General features: G+C 41.1%; 7 protein-coding genes across 8 annotated transcripts; 5 read left to right on the top strand and 2 right to left on the bottom strand.

Moving 5' to 3' along the window:
• The first annotated feature begins 90 nt into the window (after positions 1-90).
• Positions 91-4,887, top strand: LOC6648037 (spastin). Its single transcript, XM_002070186.4, has 6 exons — positions 91-1,107; positions 1,499-1,669; positions 1,838-2,065; positions 2,270-2,436; positions 2,501-2,753; positions 2,815-4,887. Exons 1-6 carry the CDS (start codon positions 339-341, stop codon positions 3,558-3,560), a joined length of 2,334 nt encoding a protein of 777 aa, XP_002070222.1. The 5' UTR covers positions 91-338; the 3' UTR covers positions 3,561-4,887.
• Positions 4,884-9,789, bottom strand: LOC6648036 (nucleolysin TIAR). Of its 2 annotated transcripts, none has more exons than XM_047013579.1 (5): positions 9,730-9,789; positions 7,244-8,325; positions 6,252-7,175; positions 6,087-6,180; positions 4,884-5,935 (listed from the first exon to the last, which is right to left on the bottom strand). In XM_047013579.1, the coding sequence occupies exons 2-5, from the start codon at positions 7,469-7,471 to the stop codon at positions 5,772-5,774; spliced, it is 1,410 nt and encodes a 469-aa protein (XP_046869535.1). In that variant the 5' UTR covers positions 7,472-8,325; positions 9,730-9,789; the 3' UTR covers positions 4,884-5,771. The 2 variants fall into 2 exon arrangements, with proteins under 2 accessions (XP_046869535.1, XP_002070221.1); XM_002070185.4 differs by lacking the exon at positions 9,730-9,789 and adding an exon at positions 9,588-9,719.
• Positions 9,790-10,182: 393 nt separating this feature from the next.
• Positions 10,183-11,189, top strand: LOC6648035 (replication stress response regulator SDE2). Its single transcript, XM_002070184.4, has 2 exons — positions 10,183-10,434; positions 10,504-11,189. The coding sequence occupies exons 1-2, from the start codon at positions 10,336-10,338 to the stop codon at positions 11,104-11,106; spliced, it is 702 nt and encodes a 233-aa protein (XP_002070220.1). The 5' UTR covers positions 10,183-10,335; the 3' UTR covers positions 11,107-11,189.
• On the bottom strand, positions 11,087-12,662 carry LOC6647471 (beclin-1-like protein). The gene is made up of 3 exons (XM_002070183.4): positions 12,455-12,662; positions 11,335-12,382; positions 11,087-11,273 (listed from the first exon to the last, which is right to left on the bottom strand). Exons 1-3 carry the CDS (start codon positions 12,567-12,569, stop codon positions 11,165-11,167), a joined length of 1,272 nt encoding a protein of 423 aa, XP_002070219.1. The 5' UTR covers positions 12,570-12,662; the 3' UTR covers positions 11,087-11,164.
• Positions 12,663-12,787: 125 nt separating this feature from the next.
• On the top strand, positions 12,788-14,748 carry LOC6647470 (phosphatidylserine decarboxylase proenzyme, mitochondrial). The gene has a single exon (XM_002070182.4). It carries the CDS (start codon positions 13,218-13,220, stop codon positions 14,550-14,552), a length of 1,335 nt encoding a protein of 444 aa, XP_002070218.1. The 5' UTR covers positions 12,788-13,217; the 3' UTR covers positions 14,553-14,748.
• A 528-nt stretch (positions 14,749-15,276) lies between these two features.
• LOC6647469 (rhodanese domain-containing protein CG4456) lies at positions 15,277-15,908 on the top strand. Its single transcript, XM_002070181.4, has one exon. The coding sequence runs from the start codon at positions 15,333-15,335 to the stop codon at positions 15,798-15,800; it is 468 nt and encodes a 155-aa protein (XP_002070217.1). The 5' UTR covers positions 15,277-15,332; the 3' UTR covers positions 15,801-15,908.
• Positions 15,909-16,095: 187 nt separating this feature from the next.
• LOC6647468 (structural maintenance of chromosomes protein 1A) lies at positions 16,096-20,848 on the top strand. Its single transcript, XM_002070180.4, has 11 exons — positions 16,096-16,569; positions 16,630-16,778; positions 16,842-17,010; positions 17,076-18,098; positions 18,162-18,731; positions 18,795-19,050; positions 19,115-19,419; positions 19,479-19,579; positions 19,642-20,145; positions 20,205-20,382; positions 20,447-20,848. Exons 1-11 carry the CDS (start codon positions 16,174-16,176, stop codon positions 20,507-20,509), a joined length of 3,714 nt encoding a protein of 1,237 aa, XP_002070216.1. The 5' UTR covers positions 16,096-16,173; the 3' UTR covers positions 20,510-20,848.
• The last annotated feature ends 263 nt before the right edge of the window (positions 20,849-21,111 follow it).

Consider the following 21,111-nt stretch of genomic DNA (forward strand, 5'->3'; position numbering starts at 1 on the left):
CGACGTCGAAAAATTCCCATCGATTTATCGCAGTCCATCGGTTTCATCGATAATATCGATGGTGCCATCGATGGTTTTCCCATCTCTATTATTGTGTTTTTGTGAGAGAGAGAGACGAGATACATATGTAGTTCGCACGGAGAAAATTGATTTAGAAAAGTTTAGTTATTTAGTCAACAAACAATGATTGATAACAATATTTAAACGAACAGTGCGCCGTGTGTTTGCCTATAAATTTTACTGTGTGTTCTACAGTTCGGGTCGCATAGTTGTGTTCTTTCTTTTTTTCTTTGCAAAACGAAAGAAATAATATTAGGTGTAGTGGGCAATCAATATCGATGGTACGTACCAAGTCGTCCTCTTCCAGTGCCAGTAGCAGCAGCCAAAAGTCCCCCATCAAGTCAAACAACGGGGCTGGTGGAGGCGGCAGCAGCAGCTCCCACCGCCAATCGCATCGCACTTCGATCGATGAACGAAAGTCTAGCTCCCACGCACACTCCAACAACTCCAACGTGTCGTCCTCAAGTCGACGTGCCGCTACCGCGACCTCGGGGAGCTCCTCCCCTGAAGGTGACGACGACACAACCACAGATGATTTGACGCCAACAGGCAGCTCCCCAAGAAGCTGCAACGGCAGAGGGCACTCGTCAGTGCATAAACAAAATCTTTACGTTGTTTCGTTCCCCATTATCTTTCTGTTTAACGTTCTGCGCTCGCTGATTTATCAGCTGTTCTGCATTTTTCGTTATTTATACGGTGCCAGCACAAAGGTGTTGTACCGACCTCATCGTCGCGACTGTAATATTGAGATTGTCGTGCAAAATTCAAAGGAGCAACAGCTGCAATTGCAGCAGCATCAGCACAACCAAACCCTTAGCTATTCACTTGAAACGGGTGGAGTTTCAGGGGGATCGGGAGGTGAGCAGCAAGTCCAGGTCCAGCCACAACGTATTCGCGCCTTACAGCCCCTGGAGATGGCAACCAATCGTCCAGGTGGAGGCTATTCACCTGGTCCTGGTGATCCTTTGTTGGCGAAGCAAAAGCATCATCATCGTCGTGCCTTTGAGTACATATCCAAAGCGCTCAAGATTGATGAGGAAAATGAAGGTAAGAGAGAATGAATGAAGTGCGGGTGGATTGTTCTACACAAAAAGTTATGTGAAGTGGTGCTTTATGAGTCATCGACTCGTATGCATGTGTGTGTGTGACTGCGCTTTTGTTGTCTATCTTGTCGACAGAGAATCAATATTCGTTCAAAGTCACAGCGTAGTGAGACTTGATTGACAACATGTAATAAACTCCATCATAGGATTTCTTACGGCCTTCTTTCTACTACCCCTAAATGTTTTAAATAGACAAAAGTTAATCACTGACTTTAGTTTTTAGAGACAACTAGAGAGATCCTATATATTTCGCTACCCTATTATATAAATAATTTGACTAAAATATTGTTGAAATTGTTTATGAATAAATTAACTGATTTTTTCTCTTTTAATAGGACATAAAGAACTAGCCATTGAGTTGTACCGCAAAGGTATAAAGGAGCTGGAGGATGGCATTGCTGTGGATTGCTGGAATGGTCGTGGTGATGTTTGGGACCGTGCCCAACGATTGCACGATAAAATGCAAACAAATCTCTCCATGGCCAGGGATCGCCTGCACTTTCTTGGTAAGTTAATGGACGGGTCTCGCTAATCCTAACACCAGTAGTATAACATTTTTATTTCAATTATTATTATTTTTTTGCACTGTTTTGTTTCTTCATTATGTGTCGTGTTTTCCTTTGTTGCTCTCACATCCTTAATTTTGACCCATGCGCGTCTATTGTGCGACTCAGCGTTGCGTGAGGAAGATTTGCAAATGCAGCGTCTGTCGCTCAAAGAGAAGCAGCCTGCTCCAAAACAGCCTCAGAGGTCGCAGACCAAAGACCCTGTTAAGCAACCAATGCTGACAAGCTTGAATGCGGATCCTGTCAAAATGAAAGTACGCAGCAGTGGATATGGACCCAAACAGAATGGGACTTCTAGTTCAAGGCCCGCTCCTAGCGGCCAAACAGCAACGGGGGGTAAGTCCAAAATTGACAACAATGCAGCAAAAGCACTCAGTCAGATCCACACTGCAGCGCAACCGCGAACCTCATCTTTCACAGAGCACAGATTTTTACTAATTTAATTTGCTTTTTTAATTTGGCTAACAAAAGTTCTAGCTATAAATCTAATCGCCTAATTAATCATATTATTGATAAACATCTTTTCTAATCTTATCACAGCGTCTGGACGCAAACTAACTGTAGGCACTAAACGTCCTGGTAATTTGCCAGTGACCAACAAATCACAAACTTTACCACGCAATTTGGGTTCAAAGACAACAGTGGGAGCCGTGCAACGACAGCCAGCAAAAACAGCAGCCACACCACCAGCCGTTCGACGTCAATTTGTAAGTTGCAGGGACAATTAACTGGATTACTCTGATTGTAATGTCGTTTTTCTCTGTTTTTTAGTCCTCTGGACGAAATACACCTCCTCAGCGTTCACGAACTCCTATCAATAATAATGCCTCAAGCGGCAGTGGTGCCAGTACACCTATGGTCAGTGTTAAAGGAGTAGAACAGAAGCTGGTGCAACTCATTCTTGACGAAATCGTCGAAGGTGGAGCCAAAGTAGAGTGGACAGACATTGCCGGTCAAGATGTAGCGAAGCAGGCGCTTCAGGAAATGGTAATACTGCCATCTGTGCGGCCAGAGCTGTTTACGGGTAAGATTAGGTTTAGTTTGGGAGAAAGTGTTCCTTACTTTATAGGCTGTTTTTTTTTTAGGTTTGCGTGCTCCAGCTAAAGGTTTGCTTCTATTTGGCCCACCTGGCAATGGAAAAACTTTACTGGCCCGTGCCGTGGCTACAGAATGTAGCGCAACCTTTCTAAACATCTCGGCTGCCTCTCTCACCAGCAAATATGTGGGAGATGGAGAAAAATTGGTACGAGCACTGTTTGCTGTTGCTCGTCATATGCAACCATCAATCATTTTTATTGACGAAGTAGACTCGCTGCTTTCTGAGCGCAGCAGTAATGAACATGAGGCTTCACGACGCCTAAAAACAGAGTTTCTGGTGGAATTCGATGGCTTGCCTGGTAACCCCGACGGTGATCGCATTGTAGTTCTCGCGGCCACCAATCGACCGCAGGAGCTAGATGAGGCTGCTCTACGCCGTTTCACGAAGCGCGTCTATGTTTCACTGCCTGATGAACAGACACGTGAGTTACTCTTGAATCGTCTACTACAGAAGCAGGGAAGTCCGCTGGACACGGAAGCCCTGCGAAGATTGGCCAAGATTACTGAAGGTTATTCTGGCTCTGATTTAACCGCCTTGGCCAAAGATGCCGCCCTAGAGCCCATACGTGAATTGAATGTGGAGCAAGTGAAGTGTCTTGATATAAGTGCTATGCGACCAATCACTGAAAAGGATTTCCACAATTCTCTAAAACGTATTCGTCGCTCTGTTGCCCCGCAGAGTCTCAACTCCTATGAGAAATGGTCACAGGATTATGGCGACATAACTATATAGTTCTGTCCACACCTTTTAATAGGCTCCCCGGCTGCGAGAGACTGATGATGTGAGTGACAGATTAAAACTTTTTCTTTCTGTTACATCATTAGCTTTCATTTATTGTTGCCAAGCTCTGGAATGTTTAATTTGTTTCATTTTGAAGCTGTAATTGTTTCACAAAACTTTGTTAATTTATATTATCATTGAAATTAAGATTCATCTGTTTTCATACGTATAACTGAGAACTTTCTATGTATTGGTCTAAGATTATTTTCTACGTTTTAACTTTAACTCAATACTGGTGCCCGAAAACAACGTCACATCACATTGAATAATTACAAATACTCATTTAGTGAAACTTATTTGTAATACTAAGAAAACTTTAACACATTTCCAGTTGAATGCGTCATATACTAAATATAATTGTGTGCTACGATTTTGATGCTATGATTTAGAACCACCAATCATCCGACACTGTATATGAAGTTTTTATAGCGTAGTTATGTTCGATTTAATTAAGTTTCTCTATATCTTAATTTAGTTGTAAGATAAATTTTTGTATATCCATAAACATTCCTTTTCGCCATTATATGGCTAATGATAAATTATTGTTTTACCAATTGTTTTTAATTTCTCTGCCGATGAGTCCAACTGAGGAAAACTTCCATTCGCTGTATCCCTAAAGGAAAAGTAGCACATATTTTTGTTATACGTCATCTATAAATGCTACACGTAATAATAGACATAAGCATAGCCATAAGATTGGAGATATAAAATTGTACTTTTGTCACCAGTTACAAATAACAGAATCAGATTTATGTTATAGAATTATCTTTTCTCACCATGGTATCGATAGTGTTTAGTTCCTTTTTTTCAATGTACCTACAAGCCATAAATACAAAACATAATTTAAATATTTATATAGAAACGTTTCCAAAATAATGTACCTAGACAAACCGACACACACACACAGCGACGCTTTCGCTTTTGGGCAGCTTTTATGCAGCTCTTCCACACAAAATTTTAGTTTTACGCCTAGAAACTAACCACTATTTACATATAATATGTTTAAATATATACATACATACATATAAATAATAGAAAGCTCTAAATAAAATCGATTTGAACACATCACTAAAACATAGAATTAACTCAAAATATTAAGAATTGTGATGAATCCGTTAGAATTAAAGTATAAAGTATTGTAGTCTTCAAAATATTATTTCTGATTGATGTTTTCGTTTATTGTTTATTTATTTTATGCTACAAATTTAAGAGAAATTATTCTGCAATTGGTTGCTTTATGTAATAAAACTACATTGTGTTTTGCTTTTATCTTGTTTTATATATTTTTTTGTTTCTTTATTTTACATTTTACATAATTATATCGCATTTCGTTTTCCACATTGGAAATATACAATATGTATGTTCGCATTTACAATCTCTTAGTAACTAGATTTGTTTTACTTTTACTTTCGGCTTGTTTGTGGCTATATTTCTATCGCCTCTTCTTCACTCATTTCTCATTTCGTTCTGTTTTCTTTACCTATTTTCTTATGTTGACACACACGTTCTACTCGCAGTGAGTTAAATTTATACCATTTCACTTAGTCATCATCACCTTCATCTTGGATTGTTTGCTAAATTTGTTGTCTGTCTTCATTTACGTTTCTGTTTCCGTTTCGTGCTCACGCGCCTATATATCTGGTCTTAAATTACAAATCATTAAATTATTGTAACATGTACTTAGATTGGATTAGATTGTTACAGCTACCCGCCCATCGCCCAGTGCTTCAGAATGTCGCCGCGTGATTCAACTTTTAGTTCCACGCTTAGCTTTTGGACCTTTAACCTACACGACTTCGACCATATCATAATATATATATATAGATATGGCCAAACAAGTGTGAGATGAGTGACCCCTTACAACGCCATGCCTATCCAACGTATGCCTTGTACGCCCATAGCAACCCTATTGGCATGCTGCCTAAATCATAGCAGCTGTGTTATGTTGCTGAACCCGTTTTGGTTGATGATATTGGCGTTGGTGTTAGTGTTGCCGACGGGCTCCGGTTGTGTCTCTAACGTAATGGGGACAGCAACGGATCCCTGATGGTATTCTAGGTATCGTAGTCGTCGATACGGTTCCAGTTGCAATAGTGGGCGTTGTTGGCTGCAGCGACTGCCTGGATGTTGCAGACGGCGTCGAAGCAGGCGTCACATCTCCGCTCATTGGGTCTGATATTGCGGCATCGCAGCACTGTACATCATCTGTGGGGCAAGTGAACCGTTGGCTGCTGCAGCCGCTGTGGCAGCAGCGGCAGTCACACCTGGCACTACTGTACCGGGCACTCCCCATGCCACATTCGGCGGCACCATGCGATATCCAGCAGCTAAATAAAAAAAACATGAGAAAGGATTTATTTAAATTTGTTGATCTGAAATCGAGTTTCCAGCTTCTTCGTTGATTGTGAGTCGTGGCTATACAACATACTCACTTTCAAGCAAAAAATTTCTAGATATGCCCAAATGACTGATACTTACGGACACCTCCCGCTTGCTGAGCACCGGTAGCGTAGGCGTAGGGATAGTAGCCCTGTTGCAAGTACTGTGTTTGCATCTGATTGGCTTGATATGCCTGACATGGAAAGGAAACGCAATAAATTGATTAGATAGGTCAACCAAAAATTATTGGCGATGTCAACATACCGCTGGTTGATACCAGTAGCCCATTTGCTGGTAAGCGTAAGGGTATTGTGCCGCCGCAGCTGCTGCTATTTGTTGCGGCGTCATCATTTGACCAGGTAACGCAGCTCCAGTAGCGGCTGCTATCTGTTGCTGCGTCATCATTTGGCCTGGCATTGCTGCACCTGCAGCGGCAGCTGCATTAGCAGCAGCCACGGCAGCGACATTGGCGGATGCGGCCGCCGCTGCAGCAGCGTTTATATTATTGGCTGAATTGTTGTCGCCGCCGTTTTCCTTGCCCCAGAAGCACTTCACTTGACTCCCATGAACCTCACTGATGTGCGTATGCTCGATGGCGCGTGCGGCTGCCTCCTTTGTCACAAACTTAATGAACGCAAAACCCTTCTCCTTGAATACACGCACATCCTGAATCGGACCGAATTGCATGAAGTGCTTATGCATCAGGTCGTCGCTAATGACATTAGGCGGAAAACCGCCGCAGTAAACGGTGGTATTTGTTGGGCTCGACTGATTGTAGACCTCTTCGAAGGTGTGCCGCTGATTACTCTTAATACCGGTACCGTTTCCAGGTCCGCCACCGCCCATGCCACCACCTTGTCCGCCAGCCTTGGTGGATTCTCGCGGAGGTGGCAACTTACGTGTGGACCAATTGGTACGAATTGAACGCGACCCAATCCACTGGCCGTTCATTGCCTGTATTGCATTCTCGGCTTCGGCCTTCTTCACAAAGGAGACAAAGGCATATCCTTTGGACTTCATGGTCTGTGGATCGCGCACAATGCGGCAGTTGGAGATCTCGCCAAAGGGTGCAAAGGCTTCCCTTAGCGTTTCTGTTTCAATTTCCGGACTGAGATCGCCAACAAATATATGATGATGCGAACTGATGTCTGTTTTCGGTTGATTGCCAGGACTAGTGGCCCAATTTACCTGCAAGGAATGCCAAATGATAATATTAGCAGTGTCGCCAGCGATAAAAACAAAAATAGAGATCTTACCTTAATCTCCTTTTCGAGAAATACGCGTTTATTCATGGCGGTCAGAGCTGTGGTAGCAGCCTGATAATTGGAATATTCGATGAAGGCGTAAGGATCATTACCAGGCTCTCTGATGATTTTACAACTTTTCACTGGCCCCATTTTGCCAAAGAGGGCAATGAGTAGATCCTCGGACACGGAGCCATCAAGATTGCCCACATATAGGGTCTTTGGCTGTGATTCGTCCATGTTGAGCGATCTGAACTGATCTGAGCGATCCGAAAGATATGCGAGAGCACTAACTCTACTCTAACTCTACACGAACCTCGTATTTACTACTGACCGGTCATCAATAGGGAGAAAAACAAGGCTAATATCAAAAATAAGCTGTGGTTCTTCTTAACTATTTGTCGCACCTCTTTTGATGTATATAAGTATATAAAAAAGTCGGATGAAAACTTGCACACATACAATAATCCTCCTAATGTGTTTTTTATATATACATATGTATATATAATTAATTATATATCTTCCTCAAAGTATACACCTAATACACAGAGATGAACTTTGTTGATTTCGTGCTGAATAATCTTCAATTCTTTCGATCCTGTGATTCCACCTACCTATATATTTCTATGCCTAAATATACATATGATATACGATAATAGTAAAGATTTTTGCTTAACGCTGAGGTTCGTCGTTTGTATTGCTTTTCTTCGCTGTTTGAAATTTTTTAACTGCTTTTGATTCTTCTTATTCTTCGTATTCAAATTTCATTAGCATTTAAATTATTATACACTTTTGTGTATGCAGCATTTAAGTGTATGTGTTGTTGTTTGTTGGTTGTATATTTCCTAACTATGCACTAATGGAGTGTTTTGGAATATATATGTATGTATATTTGCAATTTTTGTATAAATAAATGTTGGCGCCGTCTCCAATTAAGCAATACTTTTTGTGTTTTGATGCTGGTTTTTGTTTGTTTTTTTTTTTTTTGTTCTGTTTCTAGTATCAAAATTAGTGTTTACATTCACAGTTTCAGAGTCTGTTTCCAAATTTCTTTCTGTAGTTTCGAAGCTGAACACTGTGGAGTCTCATACGTGCTGCAAATATAAATAAAAATAAAATGAGTTAGTTTAAAAGATGATTCAGTACTAAAAAATTTGAATCTTAACGATATACATTAAATTTTAAAAATGTGATTCCTTCAAAAGAAAGATCAATGATAGTTTTGGGCGCAAACGATTGTACCCTCTGCGCAAGGGTATAACAAAGAGCTAGGGCACGCATACACGTGCGCTTTTATACAGTCATGTACATACATATATCCATATACATATATATGTATGTACATACAAGTAAATTTTGTGGAACAAACGAGAGATTTTTTGTAACAAAGCAAATATCATAGAATTGGAGAAAACCATTCATTCGCGTGGTATTTTTTTTTTTTTTTACTATTTTTTAAAACTTTTTGCATTATATGCAGCTATTTTACATTTTTTTTTTTGCAATTATGGAATATTAAACACACACGTACATAAAACAAGAAGAGAGAGAGAGAGAAACAAGCAATAAAGAGAACGAAACAAAACCGAAAATCAACTGGAAGATGAATGACCATCGATAACAAAATGCATAGTGTGAAAAATTTGTTAATATATACGAAAATTATAAATCGTTCGCAATCAAAAAAGAATTTTAGAATTTCACTTTAATTCTAAACAAGTTTCTTTTTTTATTTTCGCTTTTCTTAAGCGGCGATAGAAAATGTCAGTCAAAGTCACCGCCATAAAGGAAAGGGAGTGGACGCGGGCATAGGGGGGTGGGTTTTTGTTGCTCATTCCGTTCGTTTTTGCCTGTCTTTCTTTCTCTCTTTCATCATTTTCGCACACACACACACACACACACACTCACGCGCGCGCACACATACACTCAAACGCAAAAAGGCGTCTAGTCTTTTTGTTTGCATTTTGCTCACATGAGTTGCCTTTTTACATGATTTTATACATTTTGCATTTGATTATTGAACATTTATTTAAACCAATACCAATGCGAACATTAAGTTTGGGCTCTGGCTTTTCTCTTTCCGCTTGCCGCCGCTTCTATCACACACACACACATGCACGCACTCACACATACATATGTGTGTAGCCATCTTTTATGCTAGGCATTGTTCGCTCTGGCCGATTTTTTTTTTCTCTTTTGTCTCCACACCCCCTCTGTTTAACCGTGTACAAAAGACAGGATTGGCATCCTTTATTTTGTTGAATTTTTCTATTTTCGGTAATTGCACATTCTTTCCGCTAAACCCAAATAAACTATTTTCCGCGAGCTCGTGACGTGGCTGCGGCTGCAAATTTACCGCAATTCAGATGGCCTGTACTCTCTCAACTCATCTCAATCAACGAGTCAAGTTGGCCGCTACCGGTTTTTGTTATATTTTCACTTCCTTCGTTATGCTAATGTGATTAAACATTGAGATAAACGCGTCGCTAAATTTTTACCTTCGTCGTCTAAAATGCGAACTACTAATTAATGTCAAGAGTGTGGCCGTGTGCTTAGAAGATTCGCACTTACAAGCAACAAAGGGCGGAATTTGGTCATACACGTGTAGATAGAATGTAATATAAAATTAACAGCTCAGTGGCGACAATGCAAAATACTAGCCGAGAAAGGGTGGGGGTGGGTTTTCACTACTACTTTAAAAATAATGTTTTAAGAGCTGCAGGTTATTCGCAATGTACCTTTTACCTTCATTTGACTTCACAAGATAAATTGGACGGTACCTGTGTGTTTTATATTTGCACTTCCTTATGCTAATGTCATCATTGAGATTAAGCGCTAAAATACAAAGTATCGATAATGTGACCGAGTGATTGCACTATACGCAACTGGTCACACTAAGTAGATAGCTTGTAAAAGTACAAAGCAGATTTTTAAAGTAAATATTTGTTGAAATATATTTTCCACAATCTGTATTGTATTTAAAACAAGTAGTTTCTTGGTGTTTTTTGTATATATTAATTCAATTTAGCTTAGATTTTCGATAACATTTTTAAGAAAGACGACAACTCTGGTTGGGGCAAAAAGCAAAAGAAAACAAAGCAAAAATGGTAACAAATATTTTTATAGGCAATAAACTTATAGTTTCCACAAATTCTGGTGCCAAAAGTTACATACAACTATGCTCCAGTATCGAAGAAGTCACGGTATGTAGTTTTAATATAAAAGCAAATATCTGCGCTATATTCACTTTTTTCAAAATTTTCACCCATTAGCATATGCAACCAGACGAGTACTACCTCATAGACAACACGGGAAAGCGCTTGACCGAAACGCAGGACTTACACCATGACGACAGCATTCAAATTCATTGTGTGCTCCGACAACTCGGTGGTAAGGGTGGCTTCGGTTCCATGTTGCGAGCAATTGGTGCCCAAATTGAGAAGACCACAAATCGAGAGGCATGCCGGGATTTAAGTGGACGTCGTCTACGCGACATCAATGAGGAGAAACGTGTGCGGGCCTGGTTGGAAAAGCAGGACGAGAGAGAGCGAGAAGCGGAAGAGCGAAAGAAACGAAAAATCGAGAAATTGTTGGCAGTCCCCAAGCACGAATTTAAGGACGAACAATACGATGAGGCCAGAGCTAACCTCACGGAGAAGGTAAACAATGCTTTTGAGGAAGGTCTAAAACAGACTAAGCCAGAAAGCGAGCCTAGTTCAAGTAAAGGCGCCGTCAAGAGGAAAAGTGGTGAGCAATCTGGAGCTACAAAGGCAAAAAAGAAACCAGCTCTATGGATTGGTGACGATTTGTCTGGTTCGGGATCAGACTCTGACGATAGCGAAGCCAGCGTTAAAGCTGTTGCTATTAGAACTTGAAACGTTTAATTAATATTAAGCACTAAGATTACGACTAATAAATAAAAATAAATATAATTCACTGCGGTGTCACAAACTGCGAAGAGACCCAGGCTAGACCCCACTTTAGATTAGTCAGCATGAACTTTAGGGCCTTTGTCCACTGCTCCTCCGAATTAAACTGTATTCTGCAAAACAAAGGACATGATATATAATTTGGGCTTGTGTGCGTCTTCTTCAGAAACTTACTTAATAGAGTAGGAATTGCCCGTGGATGGATCAATGATTTTACCCTTCTCCATTTTATAAGGCAGAAGGAATTCCGTATCGCGCTTCTCCACCTCTTTCTGAAATTGAGTTAGACAGTCAAGAAAGGCTACCATGGCTGCATCGAACTTGGTATCCCAAAAAAACTTGAAACCACCGCTGCCATAGAGCGGCAATTCCCGATTCTCGCCCAACACCTCGACATAGGAATGATTGCCAAAGGGCACTACCCGATAACGCTCAAAGGTCAATCCAATCTTTCTGGAGAGGGCTGAAAGAAGAAGTACAGTTTGTCCCCAAGCTGCATTGATCTCTGACCAGTCAACAGAGACGGAAGGCAGGCGTCCCAAACGAAAGTTATTGATGGTACCAAAATGTCCGGCATGCCAAATATGAAAGGTAATATTAAATATGTTTGTATTACGCAGCTTGTCCAGTTGTTGTTTCGAATACACTATTTGACTCTCTAGGCTACGCTTGTCGTCCTCAGTAAGCATTAGTTCACGCCGATGTTTTGTGTACTCGCGCCAGTAGCTTTCTTCTTGCTCGTGCAGTTTCTGTTTTTCAAGTTCTTCCTGTTCGATTGCTTCATTTAGCTGATGCTCCTCTTTCTTGAGTTGTGCCAACTCTGCCAGCAATTGCTGCTCACTTTTCTTAAGCTCATCCAACTCTTTGTCTAGGGCCTCTACGTTTGGCGCATCTTTCTGTTGCTCCAACTCAGCCAGATATCTTTCATATATACGCTCCTCGTCCATTGCTATTCGCAACTCTCGATCCATAATCTCCAGCATTGAATCAGCGCATTCTCCACAAAGAGGATGATCGATTTCCGAATTCGATGAGAGGCAATCGAACAGTTCAGCCTTCAATTTAAAGGCAGCACTCATCTTTTTATTATCACGACCATCAGATACCAACATAAAGCCAGTCCCGTTAATGGAATCCGACAGCCTATAAGGGGGCACAAAATGGTCAAAGCTGCTGGCGTCCTGTGGGTCTAATGTGTTTACATTGCCACTGTATATAGGCACTGAAAATTAAATGATACAAACATAGAATCCATCATCAGTGAATCATTTGGGTAAATTTAAGAAATCCTTACGAGAAAGTTCTGCCATGGCGTGCACACTTATCTTCTCCAGCTGCTCATCCAGTACTATCGGCTGCAAGCACCGTTGACAGGCAAAGGAAACAGCTTGTTTCTCCGCCTCATTCATGATTAATGGTCAAGTTAGTCTTTTCAACATAAAATAAATCTTAACTCTCTGCTGCTCAGAAAAAAGTCATACACAAACTGAAACAGCTGTGCACAGCTGTGACCAGTGCTGCCATATTTCAGCAAAAAATTCTGTTGTCAAAAGATGAGGCGCAGTTTGTAAAGTAAAACTTACAAGAAAAGAAGCTATTACAAAAGTAAAACCAGTTTGAAATGTAAAACAAAAGAAAACATAAATATAGAGCGCACAGCACGACTTGACTTTGCTCCAATATCCACACTGACGGTTGCAGGGGGGGCAACCTTGTCATTGTTGTTATTTTATTGATAAGGAGACGCGGAGAGGCAGAGAACTTCGATCCAGTCACATTGGCGCCCAAAGGCAAAAGCATTCCCATAATTTCAGTTCCCCATCGGCAACGCTGCACAACGGAAGTCCAATCAACACAATTTGAAGGCCCATTTCCAATCAACTGCATTCTCTCGTCTTTATTTCATTTTTTTTGACTGAAACGGCTGTTTCTTCATCATTGTTAGGCAACAACAATCAAAAAAGAAGAAAACAGACTTGTCCCCTTTTCTTGCCATTGTGTCGGTTATTTTTTTGTTGTTCTTTTTTCAATCAGACAATACGTAATCAACGTGGGCGATGGTTTCCTATTTTGTGCCTCGCGGTCGCTTTTTATTAAAGTCGGGCAACCGTAACTTGAGAAAGGTAATTCAACAACAGCAACAGCTGCCACAACTCCCATCGAAGAATCGTCAGGAAAATTGGCCTGTTCTGCGTCATTTTCGTCAGTTATCCACAAATGCCACCTCCAAGGAGTCTCCATCGCAGCAACTCAAATCAAAAACTCAACCAAAGCAACACGATCAACAACAACAGAAGAGCAACCAGCTTGAGGTACGGCGTAATTTATTTAATCGCTGGACAGGATTCCTGCTACGTTGGGCTCCTGTAGGCATTTGTGTCTTTGGTGTGCTAGAATGGCAGATGCATAAGCGACGGTGCCAACGAGATGGCATAAATCGTACTGCCTCTGAATTCCAGTCCCGGGTCTATTGTTCACTGCCGCTGCGCATCATTAGCCGCTGCTGGGGCTGGCTGGCGGCCTGCTATATGCCTACGCCTCTTCGTCCATATGTTTATGGCTGGTACTCCAATACTTTTCATGTTAACATAACGGAGGCCCAGTATCCAGATTTTGAACACTACAGCAGCTTGGCCGAATTCTTCACGCGTCCTCTCAAGGATGGAGTTCGTATCATTGACGCCAAAGCTCCACTAGTCTCACCGGCGGATGGTAAAGTCTTGCACTTTGGCAGCGCCTCTGACTCGTTAATTGAGCAGGTGAAAGGAGTAAATTATAGCATCGAGGATTTTCTTGGTCCTCTGCCCACACTGGAGCAAGCTAACGAGACTGTTAAGTATGCGCAGGCCTTGAAGGAAAGTCGGGATGGTTCTACAGAGCTGTATCAGTGCGTCATTTACCTGGCCCCTGGAGATTACCACCGCTTTCACTCTCCCACTGCCTGGAAGCCTACAGTTCGTCGGCATTTCTCTGGTGAATTGCTGTCGGTAAATCCCAAAGTGGCCGGTTGGCTACCAGGACTTTTTTGTCTGAACGAACGTGTACTTTACTTTGGCCAGTGGAAGTATGGTTTTTTTAGTTACACTGCTGTCGGCGCTACCAATGTGGGTTCTGTGGAAATCTACATGGATGCTGATCTTAAAACGAATCGTTGGACGGGATTTAATGTGGGTAAGCATCCCCCAAGCACATATGAGTACGATGAACTGATCATGAACGCCGACACCTCGCCAATCCGCTCATTCGCAAAGGGTGATCTTGTGGGACAGTTTAATATGGGCAGCACAATTGTCCTTCTCTTTGAGGCCCCGAAAAATTTCAAATTCGATATTGTAGCTGGGCAGAAGATTCGCGTGGGCGAATCTCTAGGTCATATTGTAGAGCGTCAATAAGGATTCGCTTGTAATATCGTTCAGAGATCTTCAGATGTAACACATTTTGTATTAGCTTTAGGCGAGGCCAAAAAATCAACCAATGTTACCTACATATTTGGCGAAATTTTTTTAAATGTATTTTCAATTGCCATTTGTCTAGTTTTAAGGAATATTTGTAATGTAAAAAATAAATAAATATCGAATTATTCTTGTATAAGTTGTTTACAAATTTCCACAAACCACTTACATATACTATGAAAACAGTTTCTGATCCAATCCGGTTTGAAACCATTCAACTCATTGGGCACGCGCCTGAGGACGTTATCAGTTGATGCGATAGGAAAATGCACCCTCTCTCTGACCCTTAGAATTTAAAAGAAAGAGCTGTGCATCCAGAGGATCAATACAAACTGACCCTGGTACGTCAGTCTATATACTCCAGTAGATGTACGAATATATACATATACATATATTGAATCCGGGAACCCATTTTAATTGATTCAATCAAGCAGTCGCCGCAAGAATTATGCATTGAACTTATCAGACGATGGCGATTTTGAACTTGATTGGTCTGTGAATCTTGACGCAAACTTCACGTAGTAGTTGAGTGATGAGTTTATTGCCTGGCAACAGCTTTTTTCTCCATCTTTGATTTTTATTATTATTATTTTTTAAACGAGAATAATCTTAAAATCAAGCGCCCACATCTACCAGTAGTCTGGCAAGGCTGTAAAAAAGAACAGCTGAGCTCTATATATTATTTTACGTAATTTGTTTGCTTTAGATAACACGAGTAAAATGTTTCTAAGACAATTTTTGGTGGCGGCAAGAACCACAAATTCTATTTTGGGTTCTCCGGAGGCAATTCAGGTCTTGCCGTGGGCCATTTCTCAACGGTTATACTCTTCCGCCACTTCTATTGGCATTGTGGACTATGCAGTGGTCAAGAAACTACCAAATGAACCCCAAAAGCTGCTAATTGATGTGCGTGAGCCTGATGAACTGAAGGAAACTGGACAAATACCAACAAGTGTCAATATTCCGTTGGGCAGAGTCAGTCAGGAGTTGTCTACTAGTAATGAAGCCTTTAAATCCAAATATGGACGTGATAAGCCCCAACCCAATACAGAAATCATTTTCCACTGTAAAATTGGAAAACGTAGCCTGAAAGCTGCGGAGACAGCTGCCTCCTTGGGTTTTAAAAACGTGAAAAACTACGAAGGATCTTGGACGGACTGGGCCGAACGCGAAGGATTGACAAAGTAGAAATGCCAAGAAAGAAATGTTTCTTTCGAGTTGTCTTTATAACAAAATATTGTTCAGTAGAATACAAGCAGTGTAAACAAGTATAAATTAAATATTTTGATAATTTTATGCTACATGTTTTCAGCATTCCATACATCTTTTTTTTTCCTTGGAAGCTGTTTCTTATCCATGATGTTTCTGGACGTTTTCGCGATGAGCGCACCGTGTGAACGCCATATAAGTGTGGCCGCATTTTTGTTTTTTTTTTTGCTGTCCGGCAACTTTGTTTTCCCATCCCTTGTTTCCGCGTCTTTTTTCGCTGTTGCTTTATTTTTTGGGTACAAAACAATTTTTTCGTATTTATTGGAAGAATATCTATTGCGAAGCATAAAATATGGCTGACGAGGATGAGGATGTGACACGAGTGGTGGCTCCACCGTCCCGGAAACCTGATGATGACACTGCTTTTCTGCAATTCATCGAGATGGAAAACTTTAAATCCTACCGGGGACACATAATTGTGGGTCCACTTAAGCAATTTAACGCCGTCATCGGGCCCAATGGATCTGGAAAATCTAATTTTATGGATGCCATCAGCTTTGTGATGGGTGAGAAGACGTCCAGTCTCCGCGTGAAGCGCCTCAACGATCTTATACATGGCTCCTCCATTGGCAAGCCTGTATCACGCAGTTGCTATGTAACAGCCAAGTTTATTTTGAATCATGAGAAGCATATGGACTTCCAACGGGCGGTCATAAGCGGATCATCGGAATACCGCATTAATGGCGAAGTGAGTGTGAATAGTGCGAAAACTTTTCCCTACAACTTAATATCACCTGTCTCATTGTAGAGCGTTTCCAGCAGTACTTATCTGAACAAGCTTGAGAAGATTGGCATCAATGTGAAGGCTAAAAACTTTCTAGTGTTCCAGGGTGCTGTGGAAAACATTGCCATGAAGACTCCTAAGGAGAGGACAGCACTGTTTGAGGAGATAAGCGGGTAAATTAATATAAATGGAAATGCATTGAGTGCAAAGTAATACTAAAGAGATTTTTTTAATAGCTCTGGCCTGCTGAAAGACGACTATAATCGGTTAAAAAATGAAATGATCGCGGCCGAAGAGGAGACACAGTTTACCTATCAGAAAAAGAAAGGAATTGCTGCTGAACGCAAAGAAGCCAAACATGAGAAAATGGAAGCGGAACGTTACACCCGATTACAGAATGAATATGTATGTATATTTTGTTCAGATGAACGTAGTTATCTTATATTTAATTCCTCGTTATTGTCTTACAGAACGAAAAGCAAGTGGAGTATCAATTGTTTCGACTATTTCATGTGGAAAAGGACATACGAAAGCACATAACTGACATGGAGGCAAAGCAGCAAGAGGTAAAGGTCGTCGAGCAGCGTAAGGAGGCAGCCGATGAAGTGCTACGGGAGAAGAAAAAAGACGCTGGCAAAATTACTCGTGACTTGGCTAAGATTGACCAGGAGATTCGCGAATTTGAGACACAAATGAACAAGAGACGTCCACTGTACATCAAGGCTAAAGAAAAAGTGACCCATTGCAAGAAGAAGCTGGTCTCTTTGCAGAAGACTCTAGAGACAGCGCGGGAGGCGGATAATGCACACCAGCAGGATATCAGAAAACTTGAGAAGCAGCTGAGCGATATTGAGACCCTAAAAAAGTCATTTGAGGATGACATCGAGAACGAGTCACAACGCAGAGGGAAGAGTGTTAATATGGAGGAGGGCTTGGTACAGGAATACGATCGACTTAAGCAAGAAGCCGAAGCCACAGCTACGCAATATCGTTCCGAGTTAGATTCTGTAAACCGTGAACAGAAATCTGAGCAAGATACATTGGATGGGGAAACAAATCGACGAGCTTCTGTTGAAGAGTCCTTCAAAAAACTGACTTTGCAGCGCGAAGAGGCCGTGAAGAGGCGGGATAAGCTCATGGATCATATTAAATCGTCTCAAGCGGCGCTTGAAGAGCAAAATCGCATAAAGGACGAATTGCGGCGTGATGTAGGTAGCTCCAAAGAGAAAATAACAGAGAAACAGCGTGAACTGGAAAATGTGCGCGATCAACTCGGTGACGCTAAAAGCGATAAGCACGAGGATGCACGCCGCAAAAAGAAGCAGGAGGTTGTCGAACTCTTTAAGAAGCAGGTACCAGGTGTCTATGACCGTATGATCAACATGTGTCAGCCCACGCACAAGCGCTACAATGTGGCCGTTACCAAGGTACTCGGCAAGTTTATGGAGGCGATAATTGTGGACACCGAAAAGACGGCGAGACATTGTATTCAGGTAGGTCTTTATAAAGCACAGGACTTTCCATATCATATATTTATTATGGTTACACTTTGACAGATCCTTAAAGAGCAAATGTTGGAGGTAGAGACGTTTCTGCCGCTTGATTACTTGCAAGTGAAACCTCTTAAGGAGCGACTTCGAAATATCAGCGAGCCGCGCAATGTGCGTCTTGTCTTTGATGTTTTAAAGTTTGAGCCTCCAGAGATAGAACGCGCTGTTCTCTTTGCAACTGGAAATGCTTTGGTTTGCGAAACTCCAGAGGATGCCATGAAAGTGGCCTACGAGATCGATCGCTCACGTTTCGATGCCCTGGCCCTAGATGGAACATTTTATCAAAAGTCCGGTCTTATCTCAGGTGGCAGTCACGATTTGGCCCGGAAAGCAAAGCGTTGGGATGAAAAACATATGGCCCAACTAAAAATGCAAAAAGAGCGGCTTAACGAGGAGCTCAAAGAACTAGTTAAAAAGTCGCGTAAGCAAAGTGAATTGGCAACGGTAGAATCTCAAATAAAGGGATTGGAGAATCGTCTTAAGTACAGTATGGTGGATTTAGAGACATCTAAAAAATCCATTGGCCAATACGATAACCAGTTGCAGGATGTGCAAAGACAACTGGATGACTTTGGAGTGAGTTTTAGTAATTGCATATTAGATTTAAGAGACTAAGAGACTTTTACTTCAATTTGACAGCCAAAAATAAGCGAAATCGAGCGGCGGATGCAGGACAGAGAGGAGCACATTCAGGAGATCAAAGAAAACATGAATAATGTTGAAGATAAGGTATTTGCTGCCTTCTGTCGTCGGCTGGGCGTAAAGAACATACGACAATATGAAGAGCGAGAATTGGTTATGCAACAGGAGAGGGCACGCAAGAGAGCTGAGTATGAACAGCAGATTGATGGCATTAACACTCAGTTGGATTTTGAGAAGCAGAAGGATACACGCAGTGAGTAGGCACAGACGCATTAAAAACGAATCCGAATTTATTTTACATACTATACCTCTTACAGAGAATGTTGAGCGATGGGAGCGCAGTGTCCAAGATGAAGAAGATGCTTTGGAAGGTTTAAAAACCGCCGAGTCGCGGTATCTAAAGGAGATCGACGAGGATAAGGAGAAGATGGAGAAGTTTAAACAGGAAAAACAGGCCAAGAAGCAGGCTGTTGATGACATGGAAGAGGATATATCCAAGGCTCGACGCGATGTGGCCAACTTGGCTAAGGAAATCCACAATGTCAGCAGTCAAATGTCTTCGATAGAGTCCAAGATTGAGGCCAAGAAAAACGAACGCCAGAATATATTATTGCAGGCCAAGGTGAATACCACAGCAATTGCGTCTCATCCAGTTTTCTGAACCTTACAATCTTCTTTTAGACCGATTGCATTGCAGTACCTCTTCTACGCGGCTCGCTGGACGATGCAGTGCGTCAGAGTGATGCGGACAATACCAACACATCTTTGGCAATGGATAATATGTTAGTGCTTACATTAGTTTAAGAAGTTGAATATCATTAATATAATATTAACCTGCTTACAGTATTGAAGTCGACTATCGGTCGCTGCCACGGGAGTTAACCAAACTGAAAGATGACTCCGCCTTTAAGAAGATGAACGAGCAAGTGCAAAAGGATCTGCAAGCTAAACTTGATATACTGGAGCGCATACAAACGCCCAATATGAAGGCAATGCAGAAACTCAACGCCGTGACAGAGAAAGTTCAATCAACCAACGAGCAATTTGAGAATGCCAGGCGAAAGGCCAAGAAAGCCAAATCAGCATTCGAAAGAGTAAAAAATGAGCGCTCTTCACGTTTCGTTCAATGTTGCCAGCATATTTCCGATGCCATAGATGGCATATACAAAAAATTGGCCCGCAATGAGGCCGCTCAAGCTTATGTGGGTCCTGACAATCCCGAAGAGCCTTATCTTGATGGTATCACGTACAATTGTGTGGCCCCCGGTAAACGTTTCCAGCCCATGAGCAATTTAAGTGGCGGCGAGAAAACGATTGCAGCCTTAGCTCTCTTATTTTCCACTCACAGGTGAGTTAACAATCACTTTCCATTTGGAAACAATTTTAAACTATTTGAAACCCTTTTAGCTATCAACCCGCTCCCTTCTTTGTGCTGGATGAAATAGATGCAGCCTTAGATAATACAAATATAGGCAAGGTGGCCTCGTATATTCGCGATCATGCGACGAATTTGCAAACCATTGTCATATCTCTGAAAGAAGAATTCTATGGTCATGCAGATGCTCTTGTGGGCATTACGCCAGCGGTGAGTACTATTCAAGCTATTTTATTGCTACACTGTGATGTATTAATTACCAATTCTTTTCCAGGAGGGCGATTGTCTTATATCGAATGTTTATATAATCGATTTGACATGTTTTGAAGATAAGTAAAAGGAGTGGTATTTTCGATCACCATTATTTTTAGGCTTAGTTTAAGAACAATACATATATACCCACTTTCTAATTACGCAATAATTGAAAATACATATGTAGAAGTAATTTATTTTTATTGACTTTAAAAATGAAATGGAGGTCGACTACTTTCCTTATGTCTACATGTTGAGACAACTCCACCCGGTTTTAAATAATATATAAACCTTGACTTCAGCCGGTGAAAAATATATTACTTACCAACCTATTGACATAATGTTGATATATTTCCGCCAGAAACAGAATTGGTATAAAAAAACTAATAACTATCATTTTAAATATATTTTTCTTCAACTTTAATAGTTTCCTTTATTGGGCTAGTCGTTTGTTGTTGTTGTTGTTGTTGTTGTGGATGGTGGTGTTGCTGGAAGTTAATGCGAATGATCATCCATGTAGGTATAATATTTCTTTGATGTCTGGTGGTTGGAAACTTTTTGTGAGTGTTACATATTAACAAATAGGAAAATTATGCCAAACAACGGTTTTTTCTTTTTTTACTTTCAGGATTTCTTTTTTTTTTTGTATTTTTTTTAATTCATCTTGTAAAAAACTTTGTATTTCAT

The sequence above is a fragment of the Drosophila willistoni genome, chromosome 3R (genome assembly GCF_018902025.1).
Source record: "Drosophila willistoni isolate 14030-0811.24 chromosome 3R, UCI_dwil_1.1, whole genome shotgun sequence".
NCBI lineage: Eukaryota > Metazoa > Arthropoda > Insecta > Diptera > Drosophilidae > Drosophila > Drosophila willistoni.

What these genes read in the sequence shown, in the direction of transcription:
- LOC6648037 (XM_002070186.4), top strand. Translation starts at nt 339, where the DNA reads ATGGTACGTACCAAGTCGTCCTCTTCCAGTGCCAGTAGCAGCAGCCAA. An exon ending in GATTGATGAGGAAAATGAAG is followed by an intron (nt 1,108 to 1,498) that starts GTAAGAGAGAAT and finishes CTCTTTTAATAG; the next exon opens with GACATAAAGAACTAGCCATT. An exon ending in GGATCGCCTGCACTTTCTTG is followed by an intron (nt 1,670 to 1,837) that starts GTAAGTTAATGG and finishes TGTGCGACTCAG; the next exon opens with CGTTGCGTGAGGAAGATTTG.
- LOC6648036 (XM_047013579.1), bottom strand. Translation starts at nt 7,471, where the DNA reads ATGGACGAATCACAGCCAAAGACCCTATATGTGGGCAATCTTGATGGC. An exon ending in TTCTCGAAAAGGAGATTAAG is followed by an intron (nt 7,176 to 7,243) that starts GTAAGATCTCTA and finishes CATTCCTTGCAG; the next exon opens with GTAAATTGGGCCACTAGTCC. An exon ending in GCTACTGGTATCAACCAGCG is followed by an intron (nt 6,181 to 6,251) that starts GTATGTTGACAT and finishes TTTCCATGTCAG; the next exon opens with GCATATCAAGCCAATCAGAT.
- LOC6648035 (XM_002070184.4), top strand. Translation starts at nt 10,336, where the DNA reads ATGGTAACAAATATTTTTATAGGCAATAAACTTATAGTTTCCACAAAT. An exon ending in CCAGTATCGAAGAAGTCACG is followed by an intron (nt 10,435 to 10,503) that starts GTATGTAGTTTT and finishes TTCACCCATTAG; the next exon opens with CATATGCAACCAGACGAGTA.
- LOC6647471 (XM_002070183.4), bottom strand. Translation starts at nt 12,569, where the DNA reads ATGAATGAGGCGGAGAAACAAGCTGTTTCCTTTGCCTGTCAACGGTGC. An exon ending in CGCCATGGCAGAACTTTCTC is followed by an intron (nt 12,383 to 12,454) that starts GTAAGGATTTCT and finishes TTTAATTTTCAG; the next exon opens with TGCCTATATACAGTGGCAAT. An exon ending in GGCAATTCCTACTCTATTAA is followed by an intron (nt 11,274 to 11,334) that starts GTAAGTTTCTGA and finishes TTTGTTTTGCAG; the next exon opens with AATACAGTTTAATTCGGAGG.
- LOC6647470 (XM_002070182.4), top strand. Translation starts at nt 13,218, where the DNA reads ATGGTTTCCTATTTTGTGCCTCGCGGTCGCTTTTTATTAAAGTCGGGC.
- LOC6647469 (XM_002070181.4), top strand. Translation starts at nt 15,333, where the DNA reads ATGTTTCTAAGACAATTTTTGGTGGCGGCAAGAACCACAAATTCTATT.
- LOC6647468 (XM_002070180.4), top strand. Translation starts at nt 16,174, where the DNA reads ATGGCTGACGAGGATGAGGATGTGACACGAGTGGTGGCTCCACCGTCC. An exon ending in GACAACTGGATGACTTTGGA is followed by an intron (nt 18,732 to 18,794) that starts GTGAGTTTTAGT and finishes TCAATTTGACAG; the next exon opens with CCAAAAATAAGCGAAATCGA. An exon ending in TTGTGGGCATTACGCCAGCG is followed by an intron (nt 20,383 to 20,446) that starts GTGAGTACTATT and finishes ATTCTTTTCCAG; the next exon opens with GAGGGCGATTGTCTTATATC.